General features: G+C 41.5%; 1 protein-coding gene across 2 annotated transcripts in view; it reads right to left on the reverse strand.

Moving 5' to 3' along the window:
• Window positions 1–2,575: 2,575 nt before the first annotated feature.
• LOC120516705 overlaps window positions 2,576–19,649 on the reverse strand; it is a 53,013-nt gene continuing 35,939 nt past the window's right edge. For both annotated transcript variants that reach the window (XM_039738591.1, XM_039738582.1), the window contains 6 exons: window positions 15,860–15,958; window positions 8,664–9,125; window positions 6,101–6,487; window positions 5,700–6,014; window positions 5,093–5,413; window positions 2,576–3,058 (listed from right to left, as the gene is read on the reverse strand). In XM_039738591.1, the coding sequence (XP_039594525.1) occupies window positions 3,036–3,058; window positions 5,093–5,413; window positions 5,700–6,014; window positions 6,101–6,487; window positions 8,664–9,125; window positions 15,860–15,958 (1,607 nt within the window). In that variant the 3' untranslated portion in view covers window positions 2,576–3,035. The remainder of the gene's footprint in view (window positions 3,059–5,092; window positions 5,414–5,699; window positions 6,015–6,100; window positions 6,488–8,663; window positions 9,126–15,859; window positions 15,959–19,649) is intronic.

A 19,649-nucleotide genomic window follows, 5' to 3' on the forward strand; every position in this document is an offset into this window, starting at 1 on the left:
ATCATAACTAGAACTACACAACTAAAATTCAGATGCAAGAATCGTCAAGAATCTAAGAAAACCCCAGTAGAGAGCTTTAAATAAATGAGCACGCCAATGAAAAACATCTGAAAAATAATAAACCGACAAATCACAGCAGGCTGCACTGCTTAGCTTGATCTCCAGCAAACGTGACTTCCTGTGATGACGTGTTAGCAAACGGGCTCATTGCAGACACTGAATAGACATAAAATGGAGGCATGTAAATACACAAACAGAACAATTAAAAAAAAACAAGAGCCATACATTCAAATTTCCAAGCTCAAAAACAAGTCTGCAAATACCATAGGCTCTGCAATAACATAAAAATTAAAAATGTTAATGGGGCTCACTGCTCCCAATTCTCAATGTTTGTTTGGCTTTGTTAATTCTTGAAATTTGGCTTTTTGTATTTGTTAGCCTTTAATGCATTTTTTAGTGTATTTTCTGTTTTTAACCTTTTGTATTTGTTACTCCTTTTAAGTATGAGGGTGTTGTACCGTGTTAGCCATCATGAATGTAGAGAAGAGCCAAGCACAATGACCTCTTTTATTGGCTAACTAAAAAGATTACAACATGCAAGCTTTTGAGGCAACTCAAAACTAGTTAGCCAATAAAAGAGGTCATTTTGCTTGACATTTCATTACTCCTTTTAAGATATGCTTGCTTTGTTTTGTATTTTTCCCCGTTTTGTATTTCTTGGACTTTATTTTTAGGATTTTGTTATTTTTTGATCTTGTTAACAGATATTTGGATTACGTGAATCCAAGTTGTTTCAGATTGTCCCATTTCTGTCATTGTGTTCAAGGTGGGTCTCCATTGAAGTTCATTGACATTTTGTCATTTCCATTCTCCATGAAAACATGAAATTAAAAACTTCCTTTGACCATCACTACAAACAACAAGGGTTAAGGAAAAGACATAAAAAGGATTACTTCTGGATGGAGTATGTTTTGAAGCTAATCTCATTTTGTTAGGACTTGTGGTCCTCCTGTCTTATCTGTAAGACACAAATCATACCACAGCCTGGCATCTCCCTCCCTACCTGTGCCAACACTGTGGGCAGTGCCATCTTGGATGAACATTATGTAGAAGATCCCCTAGTGAATTATGGATCTTAATGCCTTCATCTTCCACCTAATTACAGAGAAGCCCTTAAGCTTTAATGGTCACCATGGGGAAACACGACCATCAAAGAGGACCTGGTCACTTTAAACTAGACCTCCTCAATATTCTTCCCTGTGATCACAAGAAGTGACCGAATTGTCCCTCAGGAGTGGCGGGAACTGTCAGAATAATAATAAGTGGAAACAAATCCGTGTTGTCAGTTGTGGGGCACACAATTTATAGGCTCACTTATTACACAAACAGGCCACATACATAAGTCCACGTTCAGACACAGTCCATGTAACTCTCTAGAGACCACCCTGTGACCCCAAACTGATAGCTGGCCTTGATAACCCCAAATATGTCATCTAAAATGTCAGCCCTGAAGCGACTCGAGTGTCAGGAGGCGCATGTTTGGGCCATGTAAAGAGCTAAGCCCCTTCACATCCAATCCTTGGCACAGCAGTGGGTCAAAAGTGGCACAACTGAAAACTCTTGAGTCTTTCATAAATCCTGGTATAATGAATTTGTATAAAGTTTTGAAACTGAAATTTGCTTTTTTTCCAAAACCAAAAAATACAGTATAGATTTATTATTTTTACAATGCTTGCTACTCAAATGTATTCCATGGCAGACTGTATTGATAAAAGTGCAGCTTCTTTCTGACTTGCTTACACTGCCATCATCCTCTCTCCCCATTTCAAACCACTGGACTTAAACACACCGCCATTGTCAAACTCACTTAATACAATGCAGAGGGGCAGAGCCAGCATCAACCTGCCAATCAGTCTGAACCACACAGCACTCTGGGTAATACTCTTCCGAGATTTGTTCACATACAAGTTCAGGCACAAAGGCTTTAACTTAAAGGCACAAGTAAACTAAAAGAAAAATCTAATTTCTTGTTTGGTTTTGCACATTTGGTTATGGGATGGGTTTTTACCTTTAAACGTATTCACATTAAGTGCAGGACGAATAATACCCGGTATAGTGGATCATTTCCATTTATTTACTTGACCAACGCTTTTATCCAAAGCGACTTACAACATTTAAGATACAATTGGTTTAATTTCTTTTGTTTTCCAATTGCAGCGCAGGTGGGTGTCAGTGTTGGGGTTTTGAACCCAAAACAGCAGGATTTGAAGTCCAACGCCCTAACTGCTGCGCCGCCAGTTTCCACTCTTTTGTGGGTATTTCATTGCGTGGCCTGAACACATGGAGTTCTTGCAGGCCTCTGATTAAAGAGTTTTGAGACTCTTGATTCAATTTTTTTTTTTTTCATAATTTCTCCCCTGATATTGAGATGAACTCCTCGCAGGAATGACACTAATAGGGTCTTTGAAATGGGGTGGGTGGGTCTTTACTATCTGCATTGTAAAATGTGTGATGGGATCAAACGTCCTCGACAGGAGGACAAAGAAATTCCAGATCTTATTCTCAAATCATCAAATGTCTGTACAAAATATATATATTTATTGATATATTGTGTTTAGAGATTTTAATCATTGTTGATCAGCATAGAAAATCTGGAAGAAAAATCATTCCATCAAGACAAAGACAAACCCGAGCACCAGACTGAGACGGCCTCGACGGCTCCTCGGAGTTCAGGTTGTGTTTTAAAGACGCAGTCAGTAGTCAGCGGTCTTTTCACCAACACATGGAAGTCACCCAGCAGAAAGTCCAGCGTCCAGTCAAGTTACAGTAGAAAATGTTGCCGTCATTTTTAAAATCCGACTTCAACAAGAAATCCACCCAGAAGCCAGTGAGATAAACTGAGACGTCAGAAAGACGAGTCTCTGCTTGGCACCGACCAACACGTCCTCACCTGCTCGGAAGCAAAGTGCAGCAGGCCGCCACTTATCCCATCGTTGTACTCACGCATCTCATCGAGAATCCATCTTTGGATGGGCTCATCTTTCCCAGTGCAAACCCCCTGAAACAAAAAAAAAAGACACCGATACAGAATACGGTCAAAGCTGTAAAATACGAAAAAACACAAAAGAGCCAAATATCTGAAAACCACAGGCAGCTCAGTGTTTGTTTAAAAAGGTTCAAGTCAGCATCACACCCACCCGCCTACCGTGGAATCTTAGTAAATGACGTATTTTTCAGATTCTACCGAACCAACATTGTATTTTAATCAGAACATCCTGGGGGCCTGCAGTACGTACAACGTCCTGGTGCACAGTCCAGTCGGACTCAAATGAAAGAACACAGAGACACAATCTGACTCCATGAGCAGACTGTTAACCACATATGTTAGAATTCTATTGTGGTCACTACACCTTCTGAAGTCGGGAGAGGAGACTCTTTAGTGAGCAAACTGTTAAAATATGACACAAGTTGTGAATTTCCTCTTGGGATTAATAAAGTATCTGTCTATCTACATCCTAACAGATGGTTTCCTTACAGCAAAAGGTTAAATTATATCAATGTCACTTCCTGTCAACTGTCTAACAGGACTTGAAGCAGTTTTTACATTCTTACAATTACAACACCACCCACCCCTTCACTGTGGCACAGCACAAGATGGTAGGGCTACTGTAGGTCTCTTAAGCCACACCCAGCAAATCAGCTTTATGCTAATCCTAACCACTCTGAGCCAATCAGGGGCTTCCTTTAATCCCTGACCACACCCACTGGCTTCCCTCAGTATCTCTCTTGTCATTTGATGTTTCATCCATTAGGGCGCAATACATATTTAAAGGGGGTGTGGGGTTTGTGTGGTCATTTACACATGTGCAAAATGGGGTGGAGCTTAAATATTGTATCCTGTAAAGAGGTGTTCCTTTATGCATTCCAATCCAATTCATGGTCAAAGGGAGTCGAAGGCCTACCCAGAAGCGGCAACAAACCCTGGGGGGCATGCCAGTCCTTCACAAGGCCCACTCACACACACACTGCGGCCAATTTGAAAAATCACCAATCAACTTAACACAGACAACTTTGGGATGTCTGGAAAAAAAAAAAAAACCTCCAGAGACAAGAAGGAACAATTCCATCCAGATGGCAAATGTAAGGACCATTTGATCCCTGGATTTGCCATACTTGGAATAGCAGCATGGCTGACAGACAAAAGTGTACAGTAGAGGTGGGCATTTTGATTCACTTTACTGATTCAGTTGTTCCGAAACACCCCTTGAGTTGAATTAATGAATGTTATTAATCAATAGGATCCAGGGTCAGAGACATTACCAAAAAAAATGTAGTTCCCTTCTGAATGAATTGCATGATAAATATACTATTATAATAAAATAATTCATAAATGATTGTATATAACACATTATATTAAATGAGCTGATAACAGGCATTCCATGATATTGTTTGAAAGCATCTTGTATGACAATCTTGTAAAATAAGATGATGCATTCAAGAATCAATGTACTCACAATTGTAATTGTAATTGATTTTAATTGTAATTGTATTTGCAATTGTCATTGACTTGTTCTGAGGTAACGGTTTAGCTTACAAATCATATGAATCCCAATTATGTGACTTGTTCTTGGGTAATGCTTTAGCTTACAAATTAAATAAATAAGAATTATGTGACTTGTTCTCCAGTTCAGTTTGGGCGTCACTTCCGGTTCTGGCCCCTTCAATGATGTCACTTCTGGTCCTGAACCTATGGATGACATCACTTCCTATACTGGCCTTTATATCCACCATCTTTTCTCTATCCAGTCAGTTCAGTTTTGGACAGGTTTTGATCCGTACACCATTTATTACAATTTTGCAGCCAGGATATAACATTACGGGTGGCTGCCCTAAACCTTTTTGGACTCTTTGTCAGTTCTCGTGACAGCCCGTAACATATTGTTATGTATTACTAGCGCTCCTTCATTTGGTGTCCACCAGGTTGACTTGCTGCATTCTACAGAGCACAGTAATTTGAAGATGTACACACGCTGAGACGTCCCTCTGTCCGCCTCGATTCGAATGTCCTTCATCACGTCTCCCACCTACTCACCTTCAGTAAGCATGAGAGACAAATCTTTGGGCGGCCGCAGCGTAATTCCCTGATGTATCATCTCCACTGTAAACTCACAGCCAAGGTCGTCACGGGTGGGGATGAAGGTGTGTCTGGTCTTGCACCTGTAAAGTTTTGTTTCTATGTCTGCCTCGGGCTCCTCAGTCTCCGTCCCGTCGCTCATTATTTCAAAACCTTTGACCCACACCACAGAGCAATCCTTGGGGTAGAAGTCCCTTATGCTGCAGGACATCGTCACCGGTTGACCAAACACTGGCACTTTAGGCTCACAAATTATTTTGTCAACTTTTGGTAATGAAACTGAAAGAGGAAGAAAAATATAAAAGAAAAGAAAAGATTACTCCTCGGTGCTTTGGAAAGGCAGATCACCAGAAACCCTGGGAGAGTCTCATTATCACATATGAAGCCCAAAATTCATTAGTAAGGAAAGCGATATTTTCCTAAAACACCTGTCCTTTACAAAGAAATCACTGCAGCAGCCCTTCTTTGTTTTATATTTACATTTCCCAGCATGCATTACAAGTAGCACATTACAAATCAAACAGGAATGCAGAGCCACAGCCTGGCGAGCTCCCCTGCCACTTACTCAGCTTGGTCAAAGTCCATTCCTTGAACGTGGACTGTGCCAGACCGTCGTGCCGGACTTCACATTTGAACTGCTTGCCCACATCTTTCCAGGTTGGCGTCAGCTTGATGAGACTCGTGCAGTGGTACAGACTGTTATCTGCCTGTCCGGTGTCGCTAACAGTCACTCCAGCTGTCACTTCTTTCCCATCGACATACCAAACCACTTCAAGGGTGTCTTGTGGGAAGTACGAGTGAATTCGGCACTGCAGAGTCATGGGAACATCGGCCTGTGGGTTTTCATGCATTAGCTGAATGCTGTCCAACTGTGGTGAGGCTGAATGAGAGAAGACAATAGAAAGTATGAGTCACAACTCAGACCGGCACCAACTACCCCTCACACTGGCACTCGGGCACAAGTACCTTTCACGTGTAAAACTTTGCTGCGCCGCTGCGTGGATTGGGTGGCAGGGTGGTATACTTCGCAGATGTACGTGGACTCGAGATCTTCTTGTAAGGAGGGCACAAATGTCAGGATGCTCATGATGTTGTACGTGAAGTCTTCACTGCACTGCCCCTCGCTGATACTATGCCAGCAGCTGGCACTCCGTTTTACAGGTATTGTGTCATTTTCTGCACCCAGCTGCTCGTCTGTGCCACCAACCCTCCACATCTCTCCATTCCTGTCCCGTTTAAACCACGTGATGTTCAAAGGTCTGGGTTTAAACCCCGACACTGGGCAGGTCAGAGCCACGAGGTCGCCATGACACACAATGGGTGAAGCCAAAATTTCATTCAGTTTGGGCTTCTCTGTGAAAATAAAAATATATAAAACACATAAATAAAAGGGAGACACGTGGCTACTGAGGGACCGGGGTCATCCTGCTGAAAATATGGCATTTCTGTCCTAGGGATCCTGGCACGGTTATTAATGAACTACAAAGGGGCGTTACAAAGTTCTAGTACCACCCATCATAACTGGGTGGCATGGTGACAAAACGGAGAGCATGGTTCCCTCACAGCTCCATGGATACAGCCACCCCTTTTCATCTGGCTTTTCTGTATCTGATTTTTCATGATAACGGCTCGTTTTGTTTTTTGATACCACTGTTAGGTTTGATTTGGTTTCTTTAATTATTAGATTTTTCGTTATTCTAAGCTTTTCTGTTTTGGTTTTGAAATACAGTCGGCCTTCCCTATCCAAAGGTTCAACATCTGGGGATTCAACTAACTGCAAATCAGAAATACAAGAAATAAAAAACAAAAAAAAAAACTCCAGAAAATTCAAAAAGCAAAACCTGAACTTGCTGCCCACCGAGCACTACGGTTACTCCACACGAACAAACCCTGTGGGACGTCAGCTCATGTGGGGACAGACAGGACATGCTGGCCCCCCACCCTGGAGGCTCAGTAACGATCCCTCCACTGTCTCACCTGTATAAACCTTGTCACGATTTTCACTTTCTCGATATTATAAAAAGAAGACTTTGAAAGTGAAAGGGGAGGACAGTCATGGATACTTGTCGAACCCGGTGCTTCTGCTTTCTAAAGAAATTTACAGATATCACGTCCTGTTTTCTTACTTTAACTCTGGCTTAGTGATTTGACGGAGACGTACGCTAGAATGGATTTCCTGGTTCTGACCCTCGACTGCTTATTTTGAGATCCATCACTCCCTCTGCTCAACTCACTAGCATCACAAAACCACAAAGTACTGGCAGTCAAAAAGAGATGGGAGTGGACTGAAAGAGCAAGTGATGCCAAAAAACAAAGGGGATGATACCAAAAGACAATACAATCAATTGTCAAAATACGAAACAACCTAACTTTAACATTCAAAGCTAAAGACACTCGTCAAATCTTTTCAGAGAGTTTCCACGTCTTGGATGATGAAGGACACCAGGCAGGAGTTTCAGTACCACGGCCCCTAAGCAACCAGCCATTACGTCATGGTGACTGAGGCACAAAATGGCCGTGCCCATTAGAAAACAAGATGGCTTCCCAGTATTTTTAAAACGTAGCGAAAAAATAAAACAAGTGTCCAATTTACAAAACATAAGTAAAAGATAATTCTGCAGATTAAAAAGCACAATACAAAATTAGAAAAACTCTACAATAAATTTATTACGCCCAGGAAAAATGAATAAAACAGTGTCACACACGTGAAGCTGTATGGACCAAGTGAAGGTAATTCTATGCCAGGCCTGGGGTGACGGGGTACACTAAACCCTCTTCTGTTGTCTCTGCAGACCAAACACGGGAAAACCTGCCTGATTCAACCGTGAAGACATCACTTCCGGTTACGGCTCCCAGAATCACGTCACTTCTGGTTCCGCCATGTTACTTCCAGTCTTGGCCTTTAAAGCCGCCATGTTCAGTTCAATCAGGAACTCGAAAAGTGTTCATCGTGCTCTGTTATAATTACCCATTTTGCAGCCTGAGACAATATAAGGGTGGCTGCCCCAAAACCTTGTGTTAAGGCTGATTATTTCACAGCAGGCTCACATAATGCACCAAATTGGCATTTGTGCGGTTTTTCTTCATCATAAGGAACATCAAAAAAAATATTTAACCTCAGGGACCCCAAACATTGAGGTTAAGATAAGAGAAAGACTATAAAAGATAAGCATCCCGAAAGTCAAATCTTAAGGCCCCCCACCCCATCCACCTACTGAGCTGCCCCCTGCTGTTATTGAGCCTTTGTTCGCTTTGTTATCTACGACACACTTGTGCAGTGGCTACGTTTATCACTAGATATCTGTGTAATCTTGAAAAACGGGTTCAGGAAGATGGAAACAATTGAAAAAGTAATGGATTTTTAAGCACACAATTGATAAGTGTACTAGGATGTACAGGATTGGCCGTTTCTCTTTCATATCCAAACGTCCCAAACACGGCCCATTTTCAGCAACGGATCAGAATCTTACAACGAGGGAGGACCGTACATTTAATTCAGGAAGAAGACCTAAGAAATTTGCTGAATTACCTCCAATGATATGCAGGGTGAAGTTCTTCTGAAGTGGGTTTCGCAGTGCAGGATGCTCGATATCCAGCAAGAGCTTGACATCCTGGTCAGTGCTAATGTCTGGAAATGCAGATATCTGCAGTATCAGAGTACCATCGTCCTGCCCCTCCTTGCTGATCTCCGCTGAAAACGAGTGGCCCAGGTCTCCAATGGCTGGCACGGAGTTTATGGGAATGCAGCACTCGTCCTGGTTTTTCGGCTTGGAAAAGCAAACATCTTGGAGTAATTCTTTAAAGGCAGACTTGCTGAAAGACCTCCCGTTATTCCAGTTGAGAATCATGTGCTTCTCCTGACCTTTCCGTTGGAGGAACAGCTTTATGGCAATGTGTTTAGGATGGAAGTCTGACACCAGGCACTGGAAAGTTGATTTCTCTTTGTGCTTCAGTGGGCCATTCAGACTTACCTCTGTCACTCGAGGTGGCACTGCAAAAAAAAAAAAGGACAAAGGCAGGAGTTAATGGCAGCAATTACGTATGTGGGCCAGTGAACCTGAGTGGTAAACAGAAATTTAGGAATAACTTCCAAGTAATCAGCTACAGTATATGAGTCATTCATTAAGACGCTGAAACTGTACAATGTGGCGCTAGAACGCTCATCCTGGAGGCGTTTTAGTTTCAATTTTTTAATTTCAACGTCAGAGCTATTGAAGGCAGAAACAGCCGTCTTCTCATACAGTCGTAATGTGAAAGTGCAATTTACATGCAAATACGTTTGAATTATTTGGAGTTTTGATGTACCCAGAATTTGTCTTTATGTGTTGATTTTTATTAGGGTTTTGTTTTTAGTTGTGATCACGTGACCGTGGTGGTCCAGCTTATGTCATGTCACAGGAAGTTTTCTATAGAAAGTGCACCACTCCTGGGTGGATACAAAAATACTTTTGTCCTCTTTAATAGTTAAGAGTATTTAATTCAAAGAAGTTCTAGTGTCATGTTTGTTTCTTGAATATTAAATAATTTCTGACTTGGGTTTACAATTTTGCTTTGCGCTTTGATCCTGGTTGCTGGATTTTGTTTTTGTCTCTCCGTTTTTTTTTTTTGACCCTCGCTGTTCCTTTGGACGAGGATTTCTTGCCTCCGCTTCATTTCCTGGTCATCTTTTGCTAACAATAAGGCTTGGCCACTCTGTGTGCCCTTAACAAAAAGCCATTGGAGATTAGAAGTCTAAAAAGCACTTCTAAAATTGCCCACTGGGTTGGAAACCATCGTCTAAAATCTCCGCTAAAATATCTTTATAAAAGATTACATTTTTAGCAAAACTGCTCTTCCACACGAGTGAAGCTTTATAGGAACACAAAAGCAAAAGGGAGCTGCCTGTAACACAAAATGCAATCCAAAGCAAAGCAGTGCCAATGCAGAACTCAGGTGGTGATTGGCAGGTGGCCCCGCCCCTTGAGGAACCACCCACAAAACACATGGCACAAGCTGACATTTAAAAAACACTGTGCAGAGTCAACCAATCAATAACAAACAAAACACACAAGACAAATAATCATTCATAATGAACAAAAACCAATAAAACGCACAGATACACATCCATATACCACAAAAGCCACAGCAAGAACAGAAAAAAATAAAACTGGCCTATCGATGGACCACAATCCTCAATCACAGTCCGCACTAAATTTCTATGAAATCTGTTAAAAAATTTTCAAAAGAACAAACAATTCTTCAACCAGAAGAATATGATTTTGCCAAAGGAGTTTATTTTGCAGGTTCACAAGGTCATTCTTGTCACATACGGAGTACAGAAGTACTGAACTACACACAGTGTGTTCCCACAGCATAAATACAACTTTAGTTGTTACTTATACCAGTACTAACAAAGCTGATCCCACAAAAAAAAAAAAAATAATTTCTGAGATTTTTCAGGTAAAGAAGGCAGATATTTCAAGGTAAGCAACACGATTGACTTGCCTCATGTTTACTCCTTGTAAATAATTGCTTTACACATTCATAGAAACAGAAACACGGACAAATTATCATTTCTCAAACCGTTCACCAACTGTCCTCTTTTCTTCCACTTGCCACTATTTTTTCTGGTAGTAGCCGTTTAGTATCAGGGGTTGCCACAAAGAGCACTCCTAGAAATGACACGTATTCAAGTCAATTATGCGACAGAACTGCAATTATCGGAAGTTAAATGGATTCGGATAAAACTCTGCTTGTCTGCTTTCTTTATTTGCTTATCTGACTTCACAACTCCTGACTTATTGCTTTTGTTTCTCCAATTACGGTTCTTGGGTACATTTTGATGATCTCTCTCCCTTGCCCGTTTAAACAAGTCATTCCATTCCAAACTGTATCCTGGTGTTACCTTAACAGTAAGGTGGCCGTTCTCGCTAATCAACAACAACATTTATTTCTGTTGCACATTTTCATACAGACAATGGAGCTCAAAGTGCTTTACATGCTGAAGAAAGGGAAAAATACAAAATAAATAACTAAAATTAGGGAACACTAATTAACATAGAATAAAAGTAAAGTCTGATGGCCAGGGAGAACAGAAAAAAACCAAAAAAACTCCAGACGGCTGGAGAAAAAAAAATAAAATCTGCAGGGGTTCCAGGCCACAAGACCGTCCAGCCCCATCTAGGCATTCTACCTAAAATAAATGACCTCAATCAGTCCTCATGGTATTCAGGGTTCTCATGGAAGAATTTGATGAAGGATGGTGAGGTACTGTAAGTGTAAGAGTTGAATTTGAACCCTGGTCTAATGTGCACCTAGCATGCGTCCGAACCTCATATCCTTCTGAGCTTATGCTTAAAAGCTGATGCTGTTATTTTATTATTCACTATGTCACACAGGTGCGAGCGGGAGGCAGCTAAAGGGCTCTGAAGAAGGTAATTCCCGATCAGACCAGGGGGGTGGCAGACTGCATTAATCCTTCCTCTTATCTCCACACTGACCAAATGCGAGAAATTCCATCTGGCTGCACCCCAGAAGATGTCACTTCTGGTTCGGCCTTCCAAGAAGCCGCAGCCCGATGGCCTCATTTCCAGTTCCGGTCCCAAGATCCCTCCGCTTCCTGCTGTTCCACTATATATGCGCCATGTTTACTAACCTGGGCAGTTCTATATTGGACTCCTGTCTGTAAAGACCATTTTCTCAACCATTTTTCGAATTTTGCAGCCAATTCTCAAGTATACGGGAGGCTGCCCCAAACCTCTTTGTGCATCAAGGCTTAATTATTTACCACATTTTTTGTTATTTTTGTATATAACACTTAACAGAAAATGTTATAATTTTGCTTAGTGCTAAGTTTCCTGTTTATGTATCCAGCTGGATTATAAATTAGATCATTGCTTGACAAACCACGAGAATAACAGGATGAATGTGCAAAATCTCTTAAAATAAGAATACTACTACAGTAATCCCTCACTATATCGCGCTTTGACTTTCGCGGTTTCGCTCTATCGCAGATTTTATATGAAAGCATAACTAAATATATAACGCGATTTTTGTTGCTTCGGGTTCTGCGGACAATGTGTCTTTTTACTTCCTGTACTTGCTTCCTCAGTTGGTTTGCCCAGTTGATTTCATACAAGGGACGCTATTGGCGGATGACTGAGAAGCTAACCAATCAGAGCACGCAGTGAAGTTCTCCTGACTGAGAAGCTAACCAATCAGAGCACGCAGTGAAGTTCTCCTGACTGAGAAGCTAACCAATCAGAGCACGCAGTTAAGTTCCTGCTTGCTGAATGCAGTGTTAACCAGAAAGTCTCGTCTCGCTCATTCAGCATCAACGTGTTTCGCTGTGTAAAGAGTTGTGCTCTTTTGTGTTTATCTTTGTGCGAAGTCAAGCCCTTCATTATGGCTCCAAAACGATCTGCTACTGCTTCAGGGGCCGTGCCCAAGCGCAAACGGAAGATGTTAACGATTGCCGAAAAGGTATACGTTTTGGATTTGTTGAAGGCTACGATTCTTTTTATTTAAAAAGTAGGAAAGGAATATAAGATCTACGGCCGCAGTGTCCTTTTAGCCAGGGTGCAAAACGAGTTGTTCGTGGATGTAATAAGGCAGTAGTCTGGATGGAATCTGCTTTAGGGATTTGGATTGAAGAAGAACAACGGCGGTGCTACACAATCGCCTGAAGTGGCTCCTTTAAGGGCTGTAACGCTCTCCTTTGTTGTGCAGTAAAATAAAACTCATTGTTATCGGACAAGTCGTCGTGTCATTGTTGGTGAGTAACTATAATTAATTTTCTACTTTCAGTACTTAGTACATGTATGTACCTTTAGTGTCACTGTACACACATTTACTGTATACTATTTTTCTTGCATTGTACATATTTATTGCTGGTGGCCTGTCTATCGTAATGGCTGTAACGTGTGATATTGGAGACACTCAATATCTTTAAAATAATATTTAGGTTTTACTGTATATAAACAGTGTGTTTGTATACATAATTTCAATGAATCTTACCTAATATCTAAGAGAATACAAAGGGATTATGCTGTTTAACTGTGCGGGGAATATTTATAAACAGTGTGGGAGAGTTTATAAGGGCTTAAAATATATAAAAATAACCATAGAAACATATGGTTTCTACTTCGCGGATTTTCACCTATCGCAGGGGGTCTGGAACGCAACCCCGCGATTGAGGAGGGATTACTGCACCACATTTAAAAAGTCACATACAGCCTAAGCCAACAGCACTTCCAAATCAACCTACTGGATGAGGTTAATTGAGGTTATTTAAAGTATCGATGTTTTGTCATGTCCCGTTAGCAGCTGGGTGTAACCAATCATGTTAAAAGTTTTCTGATTATGTAATGAATTCCTCTTTTTGAGTAGTGATGTAATCAATGAATTGTATAAATAGAGCGTAGAGGACACTCTTTTGTTTGCAACACTCACTAATAAACTATGCTGTTATCTCTTGCAAGATTTAGATAAAGAATAATGACTGACGCTTTCTCCTGCCTGTGATTTATTGTTTAAAATGGGGCATTCCAGTGGGGGGCGTCTGCTTAAAAATGTTCTTCCACATATGTTGATTGGCACATGCAAGTAAAAAGTTCACTGTGCTCTGTTTACGGGACAATAAGGACTCTACAAACCAACGTTCACAAGAATCTTTACGTCTATAACAAGCCCTCAGTCAGAGGCAGGAAGAGGATAACTGTGAAGCTTGTTTGCAAAAGACCACCAGAGTTTATTATTACAGGAAAGCAAATGCCAAGAGGCCAAGGAAGGAGAGTTTTGAGGTTTTCCAACATCTGCTCCTGCTTTTTGTGCTTCGATGTGCCAGGAAATTAAAATCCATTTTTGGGTGGAATGACCAGCGGTAGGTTTATCTGGCAAGACAACATCAAATGGAAGAGGACCCTGTGGTGTCTTACTCAGGTAGGAATAATTCTCCAATAAATTGTATCTTTCATAAGGACAGTAAAAGGACTGAGAGCAAACATTGGCATAGTGGCTACAAAAGCCCTGCATGTGTAATATAATTAATTTACAGGATTTCCTATTTGGTAAATGTTAATGGGGGTGGCACGGTGGCGCAGTGGGTAGCACTGCTGCCTCACAGTTAGGTGACCTGGGTTTGCTTCCCGAGTCCTCCCTATGTGGAGTTTGCATGTTCTCCCCGTGTCTGTGTGGGTTTCCTCCCACAGTCCAAAGACATGCAGGTTAGGTGTATTGGTGATCCTAAATTGTCCCTAGTGTGTCCCCTGCCTGGGATTTGTTCCTGCCTTGAGCCATGTGCTGACTGGGATTGGCTCCAGTAGACCTCTGTGACCCTGCGTTAGGATATAGCGGGTTGGATAATAGATGACGGACTGACTAAATGTTAATGGAACATCTCCCTGCTCACATTTCTAATACAGATTGTGTAGTTATACCACATTGCCAGTAAGAGCACCGCATAAAGGGATCATGTTTCCTGCAGATTATCTAATGTGGCCGACCTAATCATGTGTGTGAAACGTCCCAACAATGCACTCTATGTGGAAGAAACTGGACAAACACTCCGCCAAAGAATGAACTTCCACAGGTTCCACATTAAGCCTGGCAACAGGGATGGTCCTGCAGCAGCTCAATTCAGCAGCCATGGACACTTTAAGAAGGACTTTAAAGTCCCAGTTGCTTATGGGTAACTTCAAGATACAGCAAGAGAGAAAGGAATGGGATGCTAAAATTTAACACGTTTTAAATAGAGACAAAGGTTTCATGCCCAGATATGAGGACTGTTCACATCTCTCAGACTGACCCAGACAGATCCGCACTGTAAGGCAGTGTTTCTCAACCTTTAAGAATTTTGTGTTTTCATAACAGTTTTAATCGCGCCCCCCTAACATTTTTTTTCAAGCCCTAATAAAATGTATTCCTATATTTTTTGCTGCCAATACACCACTACAAGTTTTATTTTACCTACTTTACTTTTTGTTTTGGTTTCAATAGATGTATTTTTCATATTTTCGATTCTTGTTTTCTTTTTTTCACATCTTCGCGCCCCCAAAAGGGGCCCCACACGTTGAGAACCGCCGCTGTAAGGAAAACTCATCTAAATCTTTAAAAGACTTTGTTGAGCAGTTCCCGTATCAAAGGATCCTGACTAGAAGTTGTTTTCCTCTCCTGCTAAATGAATCTTGGGTTGGAGAGGTCTGTTCAGCTTTTACATTGATGATGACCCACTTAAAGGTTTTCCAAAGCTGCCTCTGTCCTGGTGTCCATATATAAACACAGAAAACTCCACTTTCTGTATTACAACCTGCCTGAAGAAGGGGCCTCAGGTGCCTCGGAAGTTTGTATATTGTAATCGGTTCAATAAAAAGGGTCATTTTGCTTGACTTCTCAATCTATAATGGCCAACACGGTACAACACCCTACTACTACATACTTTTAATTAAAAATTGAAATTGTGGCGTTTAGATTTTAGCCTTTCTGTTCTGGAAGAATCACAATGGGAACTTTGCACAGCGCCATTCCCTACAATTCCATCACCACCACCCATAGAAGTGGGGTTGGAATGGGAAGAACTACCCAGCTGCTACATTTTGGAATTAAAAACAATTTTTTCGTAAAACATCTAAATTATGGTTTCTTCAAAATGGGTGCAGAACTTTTAGCATATTCCTTTTTGAAAATCAAGGGAAAAAGTCCAATATAACTACCCACATTACTCATTCTGAGGACACCCCCGGGACTTACCTTTTTTAAATAATAGCAGATAGACAAGCAGGATAATCAGAAATGCCACTAGCATCACAATCGCAATCACCAGGAAGCCACTGAATTGCTTTTCAGGTTCTGCATATAAAGAAACAGAAGAGCGTAAGACAAGGACGACTAACAAGTTGGCCAACCCAGCAGCATAAAAACGCAGAACAAGGTCCATTGGTTTTAAGGCACTCAAGTCAAATGTACTGTGGAAGTCAACCCCAACACAGACAGGCACAGTGACACAAGTCCAGGCACACACACTTTTATTTCTTTCCTTTTTCCCCTTTACAGCACACAGTGCACAAATCACCCACAATACTTGCAAAGTCCCTGCTTCCTTCCTCTTTCTTTTTCCTGTTTTCTTCTGCCACCTCCACTCCTCTCCCGCAAAATTTGTCCTCCACCTCCCAACTCCGGCTACCTGAATGGAGTGAGGCGGCCTCTTTTATATTGAATCAGGTGCTGTTCCATCATCTCCCAGCAGCACTCCCAGGTGTGGCGGAAGTGCTGCATGGAAACCCCAAAATACTCCAGGTGTGCCCAGATTCTCTTGTGCTGCGGTCCAGGGCTCTGGAGCTGCCCAGGTGCCCCCTGATTGTAACCACAGGTCCCAGTAGGTCCTGATGTAATCCAGGGGGGCCACCTTCTTGTGTTCCAGGGGAGGTATTATCCTAAACATACCCTCTCCCCCAGTCTCTCTGTCACAGGGGCGTCCTGGTGGGGCAAGGTCCCCGGTCGTCTGCCACAGCACTTGACATACACAGATTCAGAGTAATAATGGATTTCTTGTGATTCCCAATGTAGCCTACTTCATAACAGGTGTTGTGGTGTGCAATTTTGCATATAAGTTGATAAATATTTTGTATGTCTTTATTTATAACTTATAACACTAATGTTTATCATTGATAAGAACAGCAATGGTTTGATTGCTAAGAACCCATTCCCACCTTTTAGGAATGAGTCCCTTTGTAATTCTACAACAGAGTTGAGGGAAGTGCCTCAGTCAAGTTTGGCAAGTGATCCTCTGCAGGACTCTCTCAGTCAGCACACGCATGGAGGCCAACTATCTAGCTGGCAAGCTTTACCTTAACAAATGTTTTTGGAGTCAAGTGTGAAGCTATTCTATGCCCCATTGGTCTGAAGTATGGCTGTTTAGAATTGGCTTGTATCAGAAGCCTTTAAGTACCCTGACACCCTATTGGCTGTAGGGGTTGGACAGGAAACCTATAAATTTGCTTGCTTTACCCCTCTCTCTCTCTCTCTCTCTTTTACCAACTGATGAAGGAGCACCTTACACACCATAAAATGAAAAGGACAACACAATGGAGAGCACAGATCAGCAACCATATTGATATAGGCATGAGGCCTGTTCTGAAGTAAGCCATAAAATGAGGACTTAACTGGAGACATTTTACGTAACTAACAAGTCTGTGTGCTGCCTGAAACTATATTTATCATATCATTATCTATCATTATCATTTATCAGGTTGTACGGTTGCCAATATTCACTTGTACTTTGCATATTGTTATTATTTATGATTATCAAGAATACATTACTTAAAGTGTAACTTAACTCCTGCGTGTCTTTTACTACACCTAATTGCTTGAGGTTATAAACGTTGAAGGGAAGGTGGGGAGAAGTTATATGGTACAATACCTTATAAACAGTGGTAAGTCTGTGAGGTTCGAGGCATTCTGACAAAGGCTACGCGTTAATAATACAAAATGGGAAAGTCGAGGAATATATTACTCTACCAAGACAAAACAACAGATAACAGCTACCTCTCACCAAGACAGAAGTACATTCCTTTATTTCTTAAAGTTTACAGTCATATGAAAAAGTTTGGGAACCCCTCTCAGCCTGCATTATAATTGACTCTCCTTTCAACAAAAAAAGAGAACAGTGGTATGTCTTTCATTTCCTAGGAACATCTCAGTACTGCGGTGTTTTCTGAACAAACATTTAGTGACGCAGTATTTAGTTGTATGGAATTAAATCAAATGTGAAAAACTGGCTGTGCAAAAAGTTGGGTCCCCTTGTCATTTTGCTGATTTGAATGCCTGTCACTGCTCAATGCTGATTATTTGGTTGGATGAGCTCACTAAGCCTTGAACTTCACAGACAGGAGTGTCCAAACATGAGTGGTCAAAGGTATTTAAGGTGGTCAATTGCAAGTTGCGCTTCCTTTCCTTTGACTCTCCTCTGAAGAGTGACAGACAGCATGGGATCCTCAAAGCAACTCTCCAAAGATCTGAAAACAAAGATTGTTCAGTCTCATGGTTTAGGGGAAGGCTACAAAAAGCCATCTCAGAGGTATAAACTGTCAGCTTCAACTGTAAGGAATGGAATCAGGAAATGGAAGGCCACAGGCACAGTTGCTGTTAAACCCAAAAAATACAGGAGCGGCATATGCAGAGGCAGGATTGTGAGAATGGTTACAGACAACCCACAGATCACCTCCAAAGACCTGCAAGAACATCTCGCTGCAGATGGTGTATCTGTACATCGTTCTAAAATTCAGCGCAATTTGCACAAAGAACATCTGTATGGCAGGGTGATGAGAAAGAAGCCCTTTCTGCACTCACGCCACAAACAGAGTCGCTTGTTGTATCAAATGCTCATTTAGACAAGCCAGATTCATTTTAGAACAAAGTGCTTTGGACTGATGAGACACAAATGGAGTTATTCGGTCAGAACAAAAAGCGCTTTGCATGGCAGAAGAAGAACACCGCATCCCAAGAAAAACACCTGCTACCTCCTGTCAAATGTGTTAGAGGTCCCATCATGCTGTGGGGCTGTGTGGCCAGTTCAGGGACTGGGGCCCTCATTAAAGTCGAGGGTCGGATGAATTCAACCCAATATCTACAAATTCTTCAGGATAATGTTCAAGCATCAGTCACAAAGTTGACGTTACTTAAGCAGGGTTTGGATACTCCAACAAGACAATGAGCCAAAACACAGTTTGAAATCTGCAAAGGCATTCATGCAGAGGGAGAAGTCCAATGTTCTGGAATGGCCGTCACAGTCCCCCGACTTGAATATCATTGAAAATCTATGGGATGATTTGAAGCAGGCTGTCCATCAAATTGAACTGAACTTGCGAGATTTTGTATGAAGAATGGTGAGAAATACCTCCATCCAGAATCCAGACACTCATCACAGACTATAGGAGGACAGCGTCGAGAGGCTCAAAGGAGGAAAAGGAGGCTCAACTAAGTATTGATGTCATATCTCTGTTGGGGGGCCCAAATTTATGCACCTGTCTAATTTTGTTATGATGCATATTGCATATTTTCTGTTAATCTAATAAACTTAATGTCACTGCTGAAATCCTACTGTGTCCATAAGGCATGTCAGATATTAAAAGGAAGTTGCTACTTTGAAAGTTCAGCCAATGAGGAACAAAAATCCAAAGAATTAAGAGGGGTTCCCAAACGTTTCCATATGACTGTATATACTGGTGTGGTGTGGGAGGATAATGGGGCTCAAAGCTACAAAGTATGAGAAACCAAAAGTCAAATCACAACTATCAACGTGGAACTGGATGTATTTTAACCAATAATAGTGACGCATGGGTGAACTTGTTTCGATAGTGAATGAAGAAATTACTACAACAGGTGTCTGTGGTGGGATTATGACAACTTCACCATTTTGGCAGTACATAATTTTCTGTTATTTTGGCCAAATCAACTGTACAAGGACAGTGTGGCAAATATCAAAGAAGTCTGAATAATCTGTGGGAGAAATCAACACTACTATTGTGCCACCCTTCTCATG

This window comes from Polypterus senegalus, chromosome 1, assembly GCF_016835505.1.
Source record: "Polypterus senegalus isolate Bchr_013 chromosome 1, ASM1683550v1, whole genome shotgun sequence".
Lineage (NCBI taxonomy): Eukaryota > Metazoa > Chordata > Cladistia > Polypteriformes > Polypteridae > Polypterus > Polypterus senegalus.